Consider the following 14,110-nt stretch of genomic DNA (forward strand, 5'->3'; position numbering starts at 1 on the left):
CTGTTTGTTCCTTGTGAAGAAGGAAATGCACAATCTGTCATGATGGTCAGTTTGCTTTTCCTGTTGAACAACTCCCTTGCTCCCTACTTATCTCTTGAGAATGTAGCCCACTTATCTCTTGGAAAGGTAACCTTGTTTGGTACAAAGCTTTTCTATGTATAAAAAAGGATTTTGATCTTCTTCCTCTGGCTGCAAAGATTGGAGAAGTCCTCTTATAAGACATGCCTTTATTAACTCTCTATCAACTCCTCTGAGATAATTGAAATTTTTGACTTTTTCAAAGTCAGGTAGTCACGTGGGGCTCTTCTGAAAAACCATTTTTAGTAAGAAAAATATATGCTGACTTTCTTTTGAGATCAAGTGGTGAGAATTCTTTTAGAAGCCGAGCCTAATCCAATTTCTTTAGAAGTTTATCGACCTGCTTGGTGACGATTTACCATTTAATTGGTAATTTGATTTATTTATTTATTTATGTTTTTTAAACCTCTGCCACTCTTTTGCAAAAGACTTGGGCTTCTAATGTTGATTTGGGCTGCTTTCTGGAGTCAAGGCCCATTCTTTTTTTTTTTCTTTTTTTGTTGTTTTGTGGGCTTCTTTGTTAAAATAGACTGGCGCGTGGATTTCTCAAGCTCAAACACTTATATTGATATATTTTAGGTTTATAAAATGAAACCAGCAAAGCATTGTGTATTTTTATATTACTCTTATATTGATATTTTTAGGATTATAGAATATAACATTTACTCATATATTGATATTTTTTAGGTTTATAAAATAAAAAATACAACGCAATGTGTTTTGTTTTGTTACTATTATATTTGTTATCTGTATTTTTAGGCTTGTAAAATAGAAACTATATTGTAATTTGCTTTTCTTTTTTTTTTTGTTTGTTACAATATGTGTTTTTTTTTATAAATGTTTTTCTTCTTCTTCTTATAAAATAAAAATAAAAATATAATTAGTCCAACATATAGCCTATGGCACATGGGCTTAGGCCGAAGAAAGGGACCTAGGCCAAGCCCAAAAAAGAACATTCATTGAGAAGAGACTTTTAGAATAAATAAAGGCTAAGAGCCTTTTTCATGAAACCATACGTAGGAATGGCAGAAAATCACATTGTGTCCCTGATCCTAACGGGGAGAGATTTCAGGGGCCAAATATGGATCGAGTATGAGAATCTCCGAATTTTAAAAATTCCCAACGGATACGAGCTTGGGATGATATTGACGTTCCCATCCCCGAACCCAACCCGATAATTATATGTTTCTTTTGAAATTAATAAATGTATAATATAATATTTTGTTACCCTAGCTCATAGAAATCTCCCCCATAGCTCTCTCTCTTCATGGCACTGACCCTCCCACTCTCTCTTTTCCTCCTCCTCCTCCTCTTTGTTGGTCCTATTCCTGTGACTATTGGAGAGTTGAAGGCCCTTGGCAATGTCGATTTGAGTGAAAATCGGCTCAATGGAAGCATCCCTTTCGAAATTGGTGAGGTCTTTTCGTTGAAGGAGTTGAAACTGGAAAAATACTTTCTTCTCAAAGAAACTGTTAGGGATCAATTATTATAGAATATGATAATTTATTATAGTCTTCCAAACATGAAACTATTTGAGAGTGAAGGCAGTGAAAACATATATTTAGTTAGATTTTAGAATATCAAAGATTGATAAAGGCCTCTTCTTGGAGTTCGCTGCTCGCACATAGTTCCTCTATTGCCAAAGCATAAATTGTCGAAATGGATTCATGTTTTGAAATTTTGCATATTGATTTTTATATTTAAATTGAATGTATTGAATGATAATTTAATGTGAGAATTAATATTTTTTATACAAAAAAATTGGAGATTCAGGGCGAGTATGGAGGATAGGCCCCCGACGAAGATGAGATGGAGATTCCTTAAAACCACTAAAACAGAGATGGAGTCAGAGCTAGGGCTAGCAATGGTATGTCATTCTCGACCTGTTGCCATCCCTAACCATACGAGGTGGTGTTTGAAACAAAGTCTCCAATGCATTCCCTTCAACATCAGGCTTGCCCCAGCCCAATTTCATTTTCAGAATCTCCTTGGATCATTCACAAAGACAGAGCAACAAATTCAACAAAACGACATACTGTGTCCAATCCAAAGCAAAAGATCAAATATCAACGACCCTATCACCAATTCAACAGTGTAGTCTTCTACATAGTCCAATTCCATGGACCCCAAAACGCCCTCTCCGATGTCATCTTGGACCCAACTTCCCACGCCCCATTAGGGCTTCGAATTCAGATAGTTACTGTAGGGGCCCAAAGCCACAGAGAAATTGGGATGGCTGATTGGGTCTCCAACAAAAAAATATATATTTCTGGTTTTGCCCTTGTTAAAAAACAGAGTAACATAAAGAAAAGAAACTGGCAAAATTGTAAATGTAACTTCTTTTTCTCTTTGTAACAAAATATAATTTAAAACTCATTAAATTTTTGGGTTGTAGTGTGCTTAGCCATTGGCGGTGGAAGGTCACCAGAATTAGAAGAAAAGTCAAACACAAATGAGAAGAAAATTTGAACCAGAAAAAAAAAAAAAAATGTCTGAGCCCGGGTTCGAACCGGGGACCTCTAGTGTGTGAGACTAGCGTGATAACCGACTACACCACCCAGACAACTTTGATAATTAAACTAGCAAATTTAATATAGTGGTAAAACCAAGTGAGTAACCAATCTTAGTACTATACTATAGTCAAGTCTAGTCTCCCAGCCTAACCTCCTCGGAGTTGGAAGAGGCCAAAATCTTATCACTTTGTCATTGGACTGAGAAAAGCAAATCCAAGCCAAGCCCCACCCACCGACACCCCAAAAAGAGAGACCGAAAGTCCGCAATGGCGGTGCGGTTGGAATTCATCTCAGATCTAAGATGAAGGAATTTGGGGATATTGGTTATTTTTATTATATTATGCTAATAATAAATAAATAAACAAATAAACAAATATATTGGTAAATGCTAACTTATTTTATTCATTTAAAACCCCAGTATTCTCATGGTACAATGATTGCTGGTCTTGAAGAAAGACATCAACTAAGTCATCATTCTTATTACATATAATTATATATATTATAAAACTGCTTCTTCATGATGAACAGGATTCAGAAGAAAGTGACTGATATTGGAAAATGATTTAACATTGAGGGACGGGAACACCACAGTTGGAAGCAAGTTTTCTGGCGTTGGGGCTGTTGACATATTGCCTGAGGCTTGGGTTCTTGAGATATCCACAAAGGCAAGGCCTCTGCTCCCTCAGTTTCTGGCAGCATGTGGTTGAAGGAGGTGACCCTGAATTTATTGGGCCCAAGCATGGGCTCAACTGCACTGGGCTGCATGTCACTGCCTCTGCCATCCTTGCCTCTTCACTTAGCATCACTGCCACCATCACCACCACACACAGGGCCACGCCTGAATATGACAACTTCATCATCTTAATTCAATGTGCACTAGTTAATAATTTATGAGAGAGAAAGAGAGAGATTAGAGAGAGGGAGTATGGTGCATTTGGGAAGTACTCCTTCTGCACAATTTATAGAAGGAAGTAGCCAATGCCGTGGTGGAAAAGGGAAGACTGAGTGGCTGATTTTCGTAAGTCTTCTTCAACACACTCGCTCACGTGGGAGGATTACGTTCACACCGGGATTTAGTTTTTTACAAAAATTGGCTTAAGTTGAATTTTGGTGACCGAAGTTGGGTGTAATCCACGTAGAAGACTTGTTGTTTATTCAAGTCTTTTGATTATCATGCCATGTAGAATTACACTCCTTTTTTAATGTGCTGAGTTATATTTGTGTATGTGCTATTTTTTGTTTTAATTTCTTGTTTCTATTACGTCCCTGAAGTCTAAAATAGGCAATTTATTATTTATAGGACATTAATTATTAGATTCAATTTGTTTTTAATTACATGTCTATTTATTGAATGAGTGCTACTAAATGAACCCTAAAATTAACCGAGTACACCTTGATACTAAACTATTTATTGAATTACTAATTTATCCTAATATAAAGGGATATGATTTCCCCACTTTCTTTTTTTCCACTTACACTCCCTTTTGCTTTTTAATACTTTTTAATCAATTTTGTTCTTTCTCTTTCCTATTATACCCTTACCCTACATTAATTTCTTTGTACTTCACTTTTATATTAGTTCTTTTTCTTTATACTTAATTTTCCAACTTGCACTCTATTTTTAGTATTTTTTTTTCCTTTAATCTAGTAAGAAATTAAGTTTTTTTTTTCCTTTAATACTGAAAATGTAGTGCAAGTTGGAAAATTAAGTATAAAGAAAAAGAAATAATATAAAAGTGAAGTAAAAAAGAAATTAATGTAGAGTAAGGATAGAATAGGAAAGAGAAAGAACAAAATTGATTAAAAAGTATTAAAAAGCAAAAGGGAGTGTAAGTGGGGAAATCAACTCTCAATATAAAATGACCAAAAATGATATATTGCATTGTGAAATAAATGTAATTTTAATGAGTACACCTTACTCACCATATTTAACCATAATCAAACAGTCGCCCTAATTTTATCGTCTTTAACCTAACGCTTAATCTTTCACTGGACAACAGTACCGTCCACCACATCATCGCCGTAGTGTGGAATTTAGACTAAATTGATTTGTGTTTCTCGTGTGCTCCAACTAGATTATTGAATATTTAGATTGTAATGCTTAGCCATTGGTTGGTGGAGGGTCACCATAATTAAGTCAAGGGGATAAAAATTAAGTTCGAACAGATCCCATAAACAAAATCAGCAATTCTAGCTCAGATATTCATCTGACCACATCAACAAAGCTCTTGCATGCTCAGATCAAAGATCAATTAATTTACTATTATTTTATTATATTATGCTAATCATAAATAAATAAATTGGTAATGCAAATTTCAATTCATTTAAAACCACATATTATATATGTTTTTTTTTAAGAAAAAAAATGATTTATTGAAAGAAACATTACGGATGATCTTCAACTAAGACATCATGATGATATTGGGAGGGTCCCCATACCACATTGGCACTTGAAATAAAGTTACAGAAGATCGAGCTAATCTATGAGCCACCACATTGACTTCAAGAAAAACGAAATTCAAATAGCAGCCAAGCTGAATGAAGCAAAACCACATATTTCAGAAGTCAATTACACTGACATTTATTTATTTTGTTTAACCATATAACATACATCCCATTATTCTCCGGGCACAATTGGTAGTATCATGATTGCTGGTCTTGAACAATGACATTAATGAACTCGTCATTCTTATTACTTAACTATACTGGTAATTAAGGAGTGATTAATATTGGTAATTAATTTAGCATTGAGGGAAGGGAACACCACAGGTGGAAGCAACTTTTCTGGCGTTGGGGCTGCTGACATATTGCTTGAGGGCTGGGTCCTTGAGATATCCACAAAGGCAAGGCTTCTGCTCCCTCAGTTTCTGGCAGCATGTGGTTGAAGGAGGTGTCCCTGACATAATTGGTTCCAAGCATGAGCTCAACTCCAATGGGCTACATGTCACTGCCTCTGTCATCCTTGCTTCTTCACTTAGCACCATTGCCATCATAACCACAACACAGAGCCCCACACCACAGCATGACAACTTCATCATCTTAAAATTCTATATCTATTAATTATTTAATTACTTATATTCAGAGAGAGAGATTAGAGAATGGTGCATTTGGGAAGGGCCTTACTGCACAATTTATACAAGGGAGAAGGGAATGCCGTGGTGGAGGGGAAAGCTTAAGTGGCTGATTGTCATGAGTTTTTTTGTCGTGATTGTAATACCACCTGATATGTTGACGTAATTATACAATACCTATGGTGTTAACGTTAAATTCTGAACTTTAAACGATGATATTAGTATTTTTTTGTATTGAAAAAACTGGTTAATAAATATAAGTACAAATAATATTATCGACAATCCAAAGTGTTTATTTTTTCTGAGTCTCTCCATTGAAGCTCTCTTTGATATTATCAAACTCTAAATGGCGTGGTTAATGCTAAATCCAATACAAATGTTGTCATGTCACGAGGTGTCACACACAAGTTCCCTTCGAGGAAGGTGAGCTCAGTACTTTAAGCTGCAGAAAAAAAACAAGGGACAAGTTTAGTGATGAGCGTCCCGCATTGCAATGAATCAGTCTGACCCACTCTGTAATGAGAGGACAAAGTGAGTCACGGAAAACTGCACAGAAAAAGCTAATAGTAACACCACAGAAGAGTGTTCCTGAAAAAGAGATCTCCTACTCGATGCGAGTCCATTACCATATCAGAGAAAATTTTGAAGTGGCATGACAAGATTGCTTGCAAAGATAACGCCAAATGGTTCTTTATTTTGGAAAATGATTGTGTGTGACGTTTGTCTTACTTCAAAGATAATACTAAAAATATGGGACCCATGTTATGGTTGTGTAGGTGGAAGATAGTGGAGTGAGAAAAATGAGAAGAAAAAAAGTGGGTTTGTAGGTAATTAAAAATCTAACAGTAAATTTAAATTACATATAATAATAATAATAAACTATTTATTGTAAATTGTAAGGGGATATAATTTTCTCAAGATAGTGTAAATGTATATATTAGGTGCACGACCGAAAAAAAAGAAGAAGAAATATTAGGTAGTAGCAGTCTCGTTCACTTAAAAACCTAAAAATGAGGTTCTGAGACTCTCTGAGCACAAAAAAGTCATTGTGAAAGATTTTAGGTAGTGAGTATTGTGATTGACATGAGACAAATATTAAATTGTAATTATTGATGGAAAAGAAATAAAGAAAAGTTGTGTGCTTCAAGGCTTTCTAAGTTTCCTCTAATGATAATGTGACGATGCACAAGGAATATTTCCCAACTGTAGAAAGCTTGTGAGACCAAAAGAAGTAAATATAAATAATAAAAAATAATAAAAAGCTTAATAAAAAGAAAGTGAGACCGAAAGTTGATAGACCCCTAACTATACATATGATTATTAGTTTGCAAAGAAATTAGTGCCTCTGAGTGGAAAACAACCTGCTTTAAAGTGGAATATACATATTCTTAAAGCAGAAGAACTCATGCTATCGGGCTTGCAAGTTAGAGGAGAACTGCCCAAAGTAGAGGAATTATACTAGCAGCAATAGACTTTTATTAGGACGTGGTTGAATTTTGGGGTGGAAAACACAAAATTCTTTTCACCAAACAAAATTGAAGAGAAGCTATGGCCTTCTCTAAAATTAAGGCGCAGGGTCGGAAAATTAAAATCTGTACATATTTACGAAACAAAGCAACGAGCTTGAGCTCAAGTGGTTAAATTCTGTGATATAATTCGTGTATAAAGAATATATGTATAAACAAACCAATAAACCTTTCATTGAATTAGCAAAGCAGGCTAGGGTCAAACTAGGAACTAGACCACAACTAAATTCAATTGGTTACATAACCGCCAGCAATGGCGAAGAGCTCAGCTGCTCAGGATCAAGTTGATGTTTTCTGAACTACGACTAAATTTCAATTGGTTAATCAATCCAATAAGTTCTACACTAAAAACCCAGAGCAATAAAATGTAGTACAAATTAATACTGCTTGGTACGCGACAAATTGTCAAAGCCCACTTGTGAATATTGATTATCATCCAATTAAGATGGTGTGTATGATTACTAATGGGCCACGCAGAAGGCACTCATGAATATCTACTTGTTGACCTCTGATTGGGCCTCTACTTGGAGGCGACGAACTACTAGAATCCTTAGTTTAGTCTAGTGGGATGGGCCTATTTAGACCATGTATACCGCTTTAGGACTCGTTTGGAAGTGATTCTGGCTCCATAATTATTTTTGGGGAGAACCACCTCTTATGTGCTTCTCCATATAATTTTGGGCAGAAGCACCTCTCATGTGCTTCTCTATAAAATCACTTAGGGTCAGTTTGGCATTGCTGTGCTGTGAAAATAATCGCTGTCAAATTTGCTGTGAGAGAAATCAACTGTGAGATAAAGTAGTTTGGCGTTTGGTAAATTTTTTTGTTAAAAGTGTTATTGGTACTGATTCTCGCATAATCAGAAAATAATTGCCGCATAATCATTTAGCCTAGCATATCTTCGAAACTAATTCCTACATAATCAGAAAATGAAAGTACATCATTAGCTGTTTTCCCTTATAGCTTTCTCTCACAACAATTTTTAACAATAAATGATTTTCTCATAGTTTACCAAACGAGCTAGGCTTCCCAAATTTTTTTTAAAATCACTTATCACCCCAAATAAGCTATGCCAAACAGGCACTTAAACCCACTTAGAGTGATTATTTAGATAAGTGATTCTCAATAGAAGTATTTTTTGGCCTATCCAGAATCACTCACAAATGAGCCCTTAATGCATTTGGAAAGGTTAAAAATACTTTATGACAACTAAAAATATTTCTGACAGCGTTTGGCACGAAAGTTTAGAAGCACCTTTGGGTCATAGAATCATTTTTTGGAGAAGCACTCCCAAGTGCATTTCCAGAAAGCAATTGGATTTTTTGTATGAAAATTCAAGATTTTTCTAATAAAAGCAATTTTGTTAGAAACGCTTATGAGCAGAAGTACTTCTTAAAGAAGCAAATGAGCCCTTAGATTTTTAGTTATAGACCCACTTCTAGCATCAATATTATGAAGATATTTAATTTAGAGATGAGCTCTCTCTCTCTCTTTCTCTCTCTCTCTCTCTCTCTCTCTCTCTCTCTCTCTCTCTCTCTCTCTCTCTCTCTCATCAACGGTGGAGGAGGCTCCATTGAACTCACCCCAGATTGGAACGGCGAAATCGAGACTATTCTAATGAAAGAAAACGATGTCAACAACCCAGATCTCGGCAACTCTAATTTTTGTTAGTTCATCAGATAAAGAAAGAGGTAGAAATAGAGGTCCTGGGCTTCTTCTCTGCTTTAAAAAATAATAATAATTAATTGGAACAAGTTTTAAGATCTTAAAAATAGGTATGAAGTTTAATACCAAACAAATTTTTAAATCTTGTATTCAGGGGCGGATCCACAGAGGAGCAAGGGTGGTCAATTGACCCCTGCAACCTCTGAAATCCTCCATTAGAGCCGCCCAAATTGACCCTCGCAAGGTGTTCGATGAAATGCCCCAATGGGGCAAACTCTTGTGCTGTTGTGCAGCTGTGGAGAGCTTGCGCACAGCGCGCAGCGCGCATCTTTTTTTTTTTGTTTGGTCGACGTCAAAACGACGTCGTTTCATTTAAGTGGTTTTTTTTTTTTGCGCCCTCGACGTCGAAACGACGTCGTTGCACTTAAGGTTTTTTCTTTTGCGCGCTATTCTTCAAAATGACGTCGTTTCACTTATACTTTTTTTTTTTAATAACACCTGGCCAAAACGACGTCATTTTGGCACAGGTTAAAAAAAAAAAACAAAACAAAACAGCAGCACAGCAGCCCGATACCCATCAGTTTCAAAACCCATTTCTTCTTCTCAATATCAAATTCTCTAACCTAAATTCCAACCCCAACTAAAACAACCAACCTCCAATCCAATTCAATGGTGGCTTTCCCTCCCCCCTCACAAATCAGTCGGTGGAGGCAGTAAAGTGGCGTCGGCGGTAGGCACTGGGCAGCAGAAAATTGAATAAGTGCCTCCAAAATTCAATTTGATTTCAAAGGTGGATTTATCACTCAAATTTGAGAGTGTGTTATCCTATTTTCTTTATGCTTTAATTAATTAGTAAAGATTCTTATATGTTAGTGTTTTTTGATTAGTTGTTGTTTTTTGTTGTTGAGATTTTATTTTAGTTTGTTAGTTTGAATAAACTAGGGCTTTTATGTTAGTTTGAATAAATTAGAGGTTTTGGTTTTGGTTAGTTAGTTTGAATAAATTAGGGTTTTATTTTTATGTTAGATTATATGATTATCTTGGTTAGTTTCAATTAATTAGGGGTTTTGATTTTGGTTAGTTAGTTTGAAAGTATGTTATCCTATTTTCTTTATGCTTTAATTAATTAGTAAAGATTCTTATATGTTAGTGTTTTTCTTGATTAGTTGTTGTTGTTGTTTGTTGTTGAGATTTTATTTTAGTTTGTTAGTTTGAATTAACTAGGGCTTTTATGTTAGTTTGAATAAATTAGAGGTTTTGGCTAGTTAGTTTGAATAAATTAGGGTTTTATTTTTATGTTAGATTATATGATTATCTTGGTTAGTTTCAATTAATTAGGGGTTTTGATTTTGGTTAGTTAGTTTGAATAAATTAGGATTTTACTTTTATGTAAGATTATATCTCTTGGTTAGTTTGAATAAATTAAGGGCTTCTAGTTTTGGTTAGTTTGTTTGAATAAATTAGTGTTTTATGTTAGATAATAATTGGTAAATTTGATTAGTTGTTGGATTTTATTTTGGTTAGTTTGCATAAGTTATGGCTTTTTAATATTGTTGATGTTTGATTGGTTATTTCTACCAATACAGTTATGGAACGATACTTTAAGAGAAGGTTCGCATCAACTACTTCTAGTTCGGATAATGTGGGTAGTTCGAGTTCGAGAGATGTGGATATTTCTAGAGATGTAGATAGTTCGAAAGAAAGTGAGTTGCAAGATATCTTAACTAATCTTATTGCAGACCCTGGACTTCGACCTCAAATGTTGGATTATGATCCTAACATTAGAGACGAAGTTCGAAGAGCATATCTACAAAAGGGTCCATGTCAGCCCAAGGATCACACATTTCCACAAACTGATCTTTCAGGGTATGATCGACTCTTTAATGTCAAGTGGTTTGATGAGTTTGACTGGTTGGAATACAGTATTAGTAAAGATGCTGCATTTTGCCTTTATTGTTATCTCTTCAAATCCAATTTCAGAATTGGTCAAGGGTGTAGCGACGCCTTCACAGAGATGGGTTTTAGGAATTGGAAGAAGAAAGATAAAATTAGGCAACATGTTGGACCTGTTGGAAGTGTTCATAATCAATCTAGACAGTATTGTGTGGATCTTATGAATCAAAAGCAACACATCCGAACAGTTTTGATAAAGCAATCAGAGCAAGCTCGTATTGATTATCGTATTTGCTTGACAGTTTCTCTTGATTATGTGAGATTTTTATTGAGACAAGGTCTTCCTTTTCGTGGGCATGATGAGAGTGACACTTCAAGCAACAAGGGGAATTATTTAGAGCTCTTACAGTTTCTTGCTGATCATGATGAGAAAGTGAAGGCCGTTGTGTTAGAAAATGCTCCCGGGAATCTCAAGTTAATAGCTCCAACAATTCAAAAAGATCTTGTGAATGCTTGTGCCACTGAAACTATTAAGAAAATCATCAAGGATATGGATGGTGCATTCTTCTCTTTATTAGTTGATGAATCACGTGATGTGTCAGTAAAAGAACAGATGGCGGTGGTGTTTCGTTATGTGGACAAAAGTGGGGATGTAATTGAGAGGTTTGTGGGCATTCAACATGTTAGCGATACTACATCAAACTCACTCAAGGAGGCTATTGACACATTGTTTGCAAGAGAGGAATTGAGCATTTCCATGCTAAGAGGACAAGGATATGATGGAGCTAGTAATATGAAGGGTGAGTTCAATGGTCTTAAAACACAGATTTTGAGAGAAAATCCTTGTGCCTATTATATTCATTGTTTTGCATATCAACTTCAATTAGCTCTTGTGGCCGTGGCAAAGGGAAATGCTGATATTGCCACTTTCTTCACATCTTGCAATAGCTTGGTTAATATTGTTGAAGCATCGTGCAAGCGTCGTGACATTCTTAGAGATCAACTACAAAAGGATGTTACGGAAGCTCTAGAAAAAGATACTTTTCCAACAAGGCGAGGCTTAAATCAAGAAACTTGTCTCAAGCGTCCCGGTGATACACGTTGGAACTCACATTATGGTACATTACTTAGTATCATTTCCATGTTTAAATCTGTGGTGAAAGTTTTCAAATTTATTATTGAGGATGGCTCCACTGATAATCTAGGTGAAGTAAATAGGTCATTGAGAGAAATACAATCTTTTGAGTTTGTATTTCACCTATTTTTCATGAGATCTATATTGGGAGCCACAAATGACTTGTCACAAGCATTACAGAGGAAAGACCAAGATATTGAGAATGCAATGACTTTAGTCAAAGTTTGCAAGGACCAACTACAACACATGAGAGAGAATGCATTTGAAGCCTTGCTTGATCAAGTATCTTCCTTTTGTGCCAAACATGATATCTTGGTTCCAAACATGGATGATGCATATGTAGCTCAATGGAGATCACATCGGAGAGCTCCTATAATAACACACCTCCATCATTATCGTGTGGACATCTTTATTCAAATCATTGAGTGGCAACTTGCGGAATTAAATCGTCGCTTTAGTGAGGTAAATACTGAGTTACTTCTTTGTTTGACATGTTTGAGTCCAGATGATTCATTCATAGCTTTTGACAAACAAAAGCTACTTCGTTTTGCTGAATTTTATCCTCAAGATTTTAAATTCCCGAGATCTCTTGGCACTTGAAGATCAACTTGAGATTTATATTACTCATATGCGTACGATGACTGATTTTTCTCAATTGAAAGGGATTGATAGCCTTGCAAGAAAAATGGTGGAGAAAGGGTTGCATAGAACATATAATTATGTTTATTTGCTTCTCAGATTAGCCTTAACTTTACCGGTTACAACTGCTTCTGTGGAGAGAGCATTTTCTGCTATGAATATTGTGAAAGGTCCACTTCGCAACCGAATGGGAGATCAATGGTTGAGTGATAGTTTACTTGTTTATATTGAGAAAGATGTGTTTGCTTGTATTGATAATGAAACTATAATGCTACGTTTTCAGAATATGAAAACTCGTCGTGGACAATTGTAATGTGGTTTTTTTCTATGAATTATGAATTCTAATATTATCGTTTCATTTTTATGAGTATATTTTGTATAAATTTTTTTCACCTTTAGACATTGACCCCTGGAAGGAAATATCCTGGATCCACCACTGCTTGTATTTGAAAACTCATGTTTTGTAAAAGAATCATGATTTTTTAGTAGAATACCAAACAGCCCTTAATTTATTTTTATTTTTTAAACTTGCCCTTTTTAAAATAATTTCCATTTCTATATGAATCTTTGTTTGGGTTCTTTTGTTTTGTGTTGCTTTTTTTTTTTTTTTCTTCATGTTTGGGCTATGTTGTGGTTTGGGTTTTTTAAAGTTGGGTATGGGCTTGATTATAAAAGTTGGTGGCATGATTCATCATGGGTTTTTGAAACTCAATATATGGCCCTTAGATGAGGCTATATTTTTTAACCGTTGAATCATGCTAACCAATTTGATCCAACTGTTAAAAGATAGGGCCTCACTTAAGGGCCATATATAAGGCCCTAACTGTAGAATTCTTGCACTCTTGTAATTTAGTTTGGGTTAGGTTGGGCTTCTATTGGTGGTAATTTTGTAATTTATAGGTGTTTTGAATGTTGTTTTGTGTTTGAAAATAGGCTTTAGGTTTTTTAATTGAATTTCTAGAGGGTTGGGTTTTCTGCTATTTTAAGCCCCATTATTGGGTCTTAAACTAAAGCTCCCATAAATCAAAGTATATCATCTGTGTTGTAAAGAATAAACATGTGGAGCCCACATTTATGGGGCCCACAAAGAAATTAAGCAAAGTTGTTTGGAGGCTTATCACATGCACACTCACAGGCATCATTTCCTCAGCCTATAAATAAGGCATTATTCTAGCCTTGCATTTACATACCACCATCAGAGAAGGAAGAGAGAGAGCTCAAAGAGAAAGAAGAGAAGAAAGAAAGAGGGTGAGTGAGTGGAGAGAAAAGAGAGTAGAGAGAAATTCTCCAAGAGAGAAAATCAGTGAGCCACATATATTGTAAACACTAAAGTTGTAGCTCTATTATTTTACATAGTGCAAAAGTTACTGTTGCTGCTCTCCGAAGACGTAGGCATAGCCGAACTTCGTTAAATATTATATCTCATCTACTTTACTTTATGGCACATATTCTAGTTATTTTATAACAATATGGCATAACTTTTTGTTCTTCAATACCTCATTTTGATTCTTGTAACCGTGCACCCTCTAGGGTCAAGGGTCTCACATTGACCAGTGGTCTTATCAGTCAACATGAGAATAATTAATGTGA

The 14,110-nt window shown here is 35.3% G+C and overlaps 3 protein-coding genes and 1 non-coding gene across 4 annotated transcripts; 1 reads left to right on the forward strand and 3 right to left on the reverse strand.

Annotated features, from left to right (window-relative positions):
* Positions 2,568-2,641, reverse strand: TRNAV-CAC. The gene has a single exon. It is a non-coding gene; the product is annotated as a tRNA-Val (tRNA).
* On the reverse strand, positions 2,968-3,543 carry LOC18783057 (non-specific lipid-transfer protein 2). The gene has a single exon (XM_007217136.2). It carries the CDS (start codon positions 3,449-3,451, stop codon positions 3,155-3,157), a length of 297 nt encoding a protein of 98 aa, XP_007217198.1. The 5' UTR covers positions 3,452-3,543; the 3' UTR covers positions 2,968-3,154.
* Positions 5,037-5,681, reverse strand: LOC109948254 (non-specific lipid-transfer protein 2-like). The gene has a single exon (XM_020560665.1). It carries the CDS (start codon positions 5,627-5,629, stop codon positions 5,333-5,335), a length of 297 nt encoding a protein of 98 aa, XP_020416254.1. The 5' UTR covers positions 5,630-5,681; the 3' UTR covers positions 5,037-5,332.
* Positions 10,442-12,833, forward strand: LOC109948092 (zinc finger MYM-type protein 1-like). Its single transcript, XM_020560015.1, has 2 exons — positions 10,442-12,343; positions 12,450-12,833. The coding sequence occupies exons 1-2, from the start codon at positions 10,442-10,444 to the stop codon at positions 12,831-12,833; spliced, it is 2,286 nt and encodes a 761-aa protein (XP_020415604.1).

The sequence above is a fragment of the Prunus persica genome, chromosome G3, assembly GCF_000346465.2.
Source record: "Prunus persica cultivar Lovell chromosome G3, Prunus_persica_NCBIv2, whole genome shotgun sequence".
Lineage (NCBI taxonomy): Eukaryota > Viridiplantae > Streptophyta > Magnoliopsida > Rosales > Rosaceae > Prunus > Prunus persica.

What these genes read in the sequence shown, in the direction of transcription:
- LOC18783057 (XM_007217136.2), bottom strand. Translation starts at nt 3,451, where the DNA reads ATGATGAAGTTGTCATATTCAGGCGTGGCCCTGTGTGTGGTGGTGATG.
- LOC109948254 (XM_020560665.1), bottom strand. Translation starts at nt 5,629, where the DNA reads ATGATGAAGTTGTCATGCTGTGGTGTGGGGCTCTGTGTTGTGGTTATG.
- LOC109948092 (XM_020560015.1), top strand. Translation starts at nt 10,442, where the DNA reads ATGGAACGATACTTTAAGAGAAGGTTCGCATCAACTACTTCTAGTTCG. An exon ending in TAAATCGTCGCTTTAGTGAG is followed by an intron (nt 12,344 to 12,449) that starts GTAAATACTGAG and finishes TTTATCCTCAAG; the next exon opens with ATTTTAAATTCCCGAGATCT.